This window comes from Eucyclogobius newberryi, unplaced genomic scaffold (assembly GCF_026437365.1).
Source record: "Eucyclogobius newberryi isolate DKJ021-1_F unplaced genomic scaffold, fEucNew1.0.hap1 SCAF_20, whole genome shotgun sequence".
NCBI classification, from domain to species: domain Eukaryota; kingdom Metazoa; phylum Chordata; class Actinopteri; order Gobiiformes; family Gobiidae; genus Eucyclogobius; species Eucyclogobius newberryi.
Window position 1 is genome coordinate 8,311,258 of NW_027315835.1, and position 6,000 is coordinate 8,317,257.

Below are 6,000 nucleotides of genomic sequence, written 5' to 3' on the forward strand. Positions count from 1 at the left end.
ACAAGTATGACAGTATTGCACGAGTGACAGTATTGCGCGAGTATGACGGTATTGCACGAGTATGACTATTGCACGAGTATGACAGTATTGCACGAGTATGACAGTATTGCACGAGTATGACAGTATTGCACGAGTATGACAGTATTGCACGAGTATGACAGTATTGCACTAGTATGACAGTATTGCACGAGTATGACAGTATTGCACGAGTATGACAGTATTGCACGAGTATGACAGTTGCGTGAGTATGACAGTTGCGTGAGTATGACAGTATTGCACGAGTATGACAGTATTGCACGAGTATGACAGTATTGCACGAGTGACAGTATTGCACGAGTGACAGTATTGCACGAGTGACAGTATTGCACGAGTATGACAGTATTGCACGAGTATGACAGTATTGCACGAGTGACAGTATTGCACATGATTAACTGCTACTGATAAATTAAGGTCAAGTTTTTTGTTTTTTACTGTAGCTTCACAAAGTGTTTCTATTATTCACACTAAAGATGGGATTGTTGTCAGTTGATATTATATTTTTTCTGTATCTACCTGCGTTGCAACAATGAAATTTCCCCATGTGTGGATAAAGGATTATTTTATATTTTGAATGAGAAACGTCCTCAAAAATGTGCCTGAAATCCATGAATTGATAAAGTTTTGCAATCAAATCACAATGTGAATAGACGCAATCAGGAAAGGCATTTTTTAAGTACCACAATTACCTCCACGAATCCCAATCGCCATACTTTGCCAAATCGTGCAGTCGCAGTTCAAACCTCGTATGAAAGGTTTGTACATTTCTTTCAAAAATAGTGAATCTCATAGAAGACCATATATAAAACCGTCCATCTTTAATTATCCATGAGTTTCAAAGTGATGAAAGTCCAGCACCGTTGCCATAAATATTGCATCTTTTGAATGGTCACAAGTCATTCAAAAGATTCAGTTCCTATAAATAACAGCTGGAATTCCAGGACCTAAACACAAGCCAGCAGCATAGCCTTACCTTGAATGGAGGGACGAGATGTAGAGGACGAGATGTAGGGGACGAGATGTAGGGGACGAGATGTAGGGGACGAGGTGTAGGGGACGAGATGTAGGGGACGAGTTGTAGGGGACGAGGTTTAGAGGAGGGCGAGGTGTAGAGGAGGGCGAGGTGTAGAGGAGGACGAGGTGTAGAGGAGGACGAGGTGTAGAGGAGGACGAGGTGTAGAGGAGGACGAGGTGTAGAGGAGGACGAGGTGTAGAGGACGAGGTGTAGAGGAGGACGAGGTGTAGAGGAGGACGAGGTGTAGAGGAGGACGAGGTGTAGAGGAGGGCGAGGTGTAGAGGAGGGCGAGGTGTAGAGGAGGACGAGGTGTAGAGGAGGGCGAGGTGTAGAGGCGGACGAGGTGTAGAGGAGGGCGAGGTGTAGAGGGCGAGGTGTAGAGGAGGAGGACGAGGTGTAGAGGACGAGGTGTAGAGGAGGAGGACGAGGTGTAGAGGAGGACGAGGTGTAGAGGACGAGGTGTAGAGGAGGACGAGGTGTAGAGGAGGACGAGGTGTAGAGGAGGACGAGGTGTAGAGGAGGACGAGGTGTAGAGGAGGACGAGGTGTAGAGGAGGAGGGCGAGGTGTAGAGGAGGAGGACGATGTGTAGAGGGCGAGGTGTAGAGGAGGACGAGGTGTAGAGGGCGAGGTGTAGAGGAGGACGAGGTGTAGAGGAGGAGGACGAGTAGAGGAGGAGGACGAGGTGTAGAGGGCGAGGTGTAGAGGAGGAGGACGAGGTGTAGAGGGCGAGGTGTAGAGGAGGAGGACGATGTGTAGAGGGCGAGGTGTAGAGGAGGAGGACGATGTGTAGAGGGCGAGGTGTAGAGGACATTTTCTCTCTGGGATAAGAAACTAGTCATCTTCACTGCATAAGAAAACTCTTGATTAGTGATGCATGATTTCCATTTTTACTTTCACCGTTAGTTGGAGCCCTTCACCGTCAATATTCTGTTAACCGACTACGTCAACGCAGGGTTTTGTGTTGCAGTTTTTGTTTTTGGACCAGTCATAACTGTCAATGCACTGCAAAAGTGAACGCAGAGCAGCGAGACGGTAACGGCCTTTGAACTGTGCACGACACGACTGAATGAAAGACTCTACTGTACGCTTTTAAACACGCTGTTTAGTTCTGATTATGACTAAAGCTCAAGCCGCGGGAGGACAAGATGGCGGTCAACTCAAGTCAATGGCGTGTGCTCATTGGCGCATGTCGGCAAAAAAAAAATCTTTCTACCGCATCACTTCCTGGTTATGGAGCTAGCTCTGGGCCTTTCCCCATGATGCTTGGCACGCACGCCGACAGCAGATTACCGTACACTTTTGAGGAGTTTAGACACGGTGAAAGAATCTAAATCAGAAGGAGAAAAGGTGTATTGCCACTGTCAATGAACAAAATTCACAACATAGGAACTTGCTTTGGTGACAGTAATTCCTCCTATTTTATTTTTAGACTAAAAAGAATTGAGTACTGTCGGTGATTTTTGAATGTCTGGGCCGCGAAGCTGCAGTACAACGGAGTGGCCACTACTCAATTTGGATCGTGAGCAGAGGGGGCGTGCCTTATCTAGTTTATAGAATACATCCATGATAAAGCACTCTTACAGCTGTGAAGGCGCTTACATTAGCATCTTACCGTAACTTGAGCAAATAAAAAGACATTTTCCTATTATTTTTTCACCAAAACATGTTATCAGACCAGAGGAAGTGCAGTGTCATGTCGGTTTGCTCAGTCTTTATGACATAAATCAATTATTTTTGGAGTTTTAGCATTTTTTTTCCATCCAGAAACGTCACAGTTGTTTGAGGGCACACGTCACAGTTGTTTGAGGGCACATATACGCTCTCTGGTGGAGCAATTGAGTATTACAAGTATACATATAAGACAAGGAAAATGAAACGGTTTAGAGGGCAAAATGTTTTCACGATTAAGCATTAAATGACAATCAGTTATTCTCCTAACCATTAACACACCTACAAATAATATTTAAGTGTTGGCTTTTCAACTTTTTTGAGTAGATTGTAACAAATCTTCCTCCTCCTTTCTTTTCAGACCGGTGGAGACCTGGAGGATCCCTGGTAGCGTGGCCCGCCAACTCCTTTCTGTCCGGTCTCCTCGACAACATCGTCCCGAAGAGGAGGCTCAACTCTCTTCTCTCTCCATCGCGCCGTGTTTATCTCCACAAAAAAAATCAACAAATCATCCAAAAAACAAAACGACGTAAAAAACAAAGCGAGCGGAGGAGACGCGTGTGCTTGGAGCGTGTAATGAAGTGTGAATGCCGGTTGTGTGCGCGAGCGTGTGTGTATGTGTGTGTGTGTGTGAGAGAGGACAAAATTCAACAAATAACTACGATTAAATAAAAAAAATACGCCTTCAAAAAAAAAAATCCAGAAATGATTTTATGAACTGAAATATTGTGATGGTAGGATTTTACCATTGAGATATTCTGTTTTGATTTCTTGAATGTTGACACCCGACTTCACCGCGACGTAAAAGGACCTGGCGTGTTTGTGGTTTTCGAGAAAGACAATTCGCTTTGAGGACGAAGACAAAAAAAAAACAAGGCACTCGGGATGACGAATTGTTTTGGGGATAAAGACTTTTCGATGTTGATTCCTTCTTCTCCTGGACCTTTTTTGTGTGTGTAAAAGCATAAGTCCAGATCATGAGATAAATGCCTAACGTCCCTATCGCTTTTTTTTTTCCGCCCTTCGACACGTAACGACACGCAAACATTGACATAAAAGTACATAGGCGGGTACGCCACGCCCCCCCGGTGGACCACGCAGGGACTGACTTGGAAAAACACAAAACGGTGGCATTATTATGAAGATATTTAAGTTCAAATATCCAACGCCGTCACATGTTTTATAAGATGATGCCAGTTGTCGACAGCAGAGGGCGCCGCGCACAGTGTTTAAAGGACCCATATTATGCAAAATAGACTTTTCTGAGCTTTTGTTATAGTTATAATTCATCAAAAACATACCCGGAGTTATATCCAGCTTCGTTCACGCTCGTTTCATTAATACTGTTTAGGTGCTCGGAGCCTCACAAATCACTCCGTTTCAAATTTCAAAGTCGTCAAAAGCGGCGCTCCGACATCTACCGCGCCGCACGCAAACGCCGCACTCGGTCTGAGCGTTTCCCGACCGTCAAATAGGGTTCACCGTGACTGCGCGTTTGTGTCTGCGCGTCAGGGGGAAGCTAGGTTTGGTCTGCGCAAATCCAGACGGAGGGAACAACGCCTTAACACGGAAAGTAACACGCAGTTTTCAGTAAATACATTCTTTTACAACACGAGACGCCAACGCAAAGATGTTCAAGACGTTTAGAGGCGGTTAACAGTACAAACAATGCATAATATGTGTCCGTTAAAGTACAAGTGAGAGAAAAGCACTTAATGGCTAAACTATTGACTGTAAATAGAGAATATAGCAAACTGTGGCTAATGTCTATAGAGAGATACTATTTTGGTAATAAATTAGCCATGAATTAACATTTCTGTGGTCAACATAGCAACGGTGACGAAATCGGACGCCATTTTGGATGTATAGTATTCGAACAGCCCTGCTGAAAGCTCTTGACTCCATCTAGTGGCACACGTGGGAAGAGCGAGTCCCACACCTGGCACTTTAACCATCGCATTAATGGCTTTATATTCCTCCATCAAATAGAAATAACACTTTCTAGCGCAAGACATTTCAACTTGAGGTTTATACATTAGTTTGACCACGTCTTTGTGTCGGTCTAAAGTCTGCTCCCGATTGGGTGGCGACGAGAAAGGGGGGCGGGGCTTACTCCGCACTCACCCGAGCACCGCATGAGGACTTCTATAGGATTCTTCGTGTACATCCATTTTTCTTTATTTTTTTCTTTTCTTTTCAGCGCTTGGACAGCCATTGGATTAAAAAAAAAAAAAGCGACATTAAACGTGACTTAACCGCAAAGGACGTCCGAACTCCCGCCGTGTGCGAAGTGGATTTCAATAGGTTGTTTTTTTTCCCGTTTTTTTTTTTTTTTTTTTTTTTTTTGTCTTCGTTGACGATTAGACGATGATAATCATGATGGGGTGACATGGGAAGTTGGCGTTCGCCGCGAAGCAACGGGACGGACTCATGGCAAATTTCGGGGGGTTTCGGGGGTTTGTTGAATCACTGGTTTGGAGCAGGACGTCGGGGCCCCAAGTCGAGCTCAAAATGGTGGACTGTCCTGAAGACGGAGGAAAATCGATATATATTTTTTTCTTTTTTTTTTTTATGTTGTCCATGAGGTTCCTAATAGCTGCTCGCTGTGTAGAGTGAGTGACTCCCTGTTTTAACCCCCTCTGGTTTCAGACTGCATTGGTAATGTTTGTATTGCTGTTGTTTGATGCACTCACATTTGATTACAGAAAGCGTCTATATATGAAATAAAAGACCTGCCAAGGATCGCCTCTCCACGTCTCATTTCAGAGCACCTATGACCGTCATTTCACATTTCAAGTGTAACAGTCTTGAATGTTCTTGGGCGTTGCTTTAGTCGTGATTCTGTTTTATGATTTATGTTATTCACTCTTTGTCTTGGGTCTAGGCCTAATAATTTTGCATTACTTACTTTTAAAAAAAAAGTTAATTTAATTTATATATTTTTATTTGAACCATATTTTAAAGAGTTAAGATTGTAGTTAATGTCTTAATCAGTGCATCTTTATCAGTTTTTAAAGCAAACTATTTTTAAATTGACAAAAAAGTGCATTCAATCTTAGACAGTATTAAATGGGTCTTAAATTTCACTTGAACTAACCTGTGTAAGTGTCTAGGTCAGGGTTTTTATTACCGTATTTTCTGGACTATAAGTCGCACTGGAGTATAAGTTGCACCAGCCAAAAAAATTATAATAGAGAAGAAAAAAACATAAGTTGCACTGGAGTATGAAATGCGTTTGCAAGTATGAAAATAACAAATACCTCATAAGTTGCTCTGGAGT

At 43.4% G+C, this 6,000-nt stretch overlaps 1 protein-coding gene across 1 annotated transcript in view; it reads left to right on the forward strand.

Moving 5' to 3' along the window:
* The window catches only part of ppm1bb (protein phosphatase, Mg2+/Mn2+ dependent, 1Bb), a 36,322-nt gene extending 30,860 nt beyond the window's left edge, over positions 1–5,462 (forward strand). The window contains exon 6 of the mRNA XM_072456756.1: positions 3,082–5,462. Coding sequence (XP_072312857.1) covers positions 3,082–3,111 — 30 coding nt within the window. The 3' untranslated portion in view covers positions 3,112–5,462. The remainder of the gene's footprint in view (positions 1–3,081) is intronic.
* Positions 5,463–6,000: the final 538 nt, after the last annotated feature.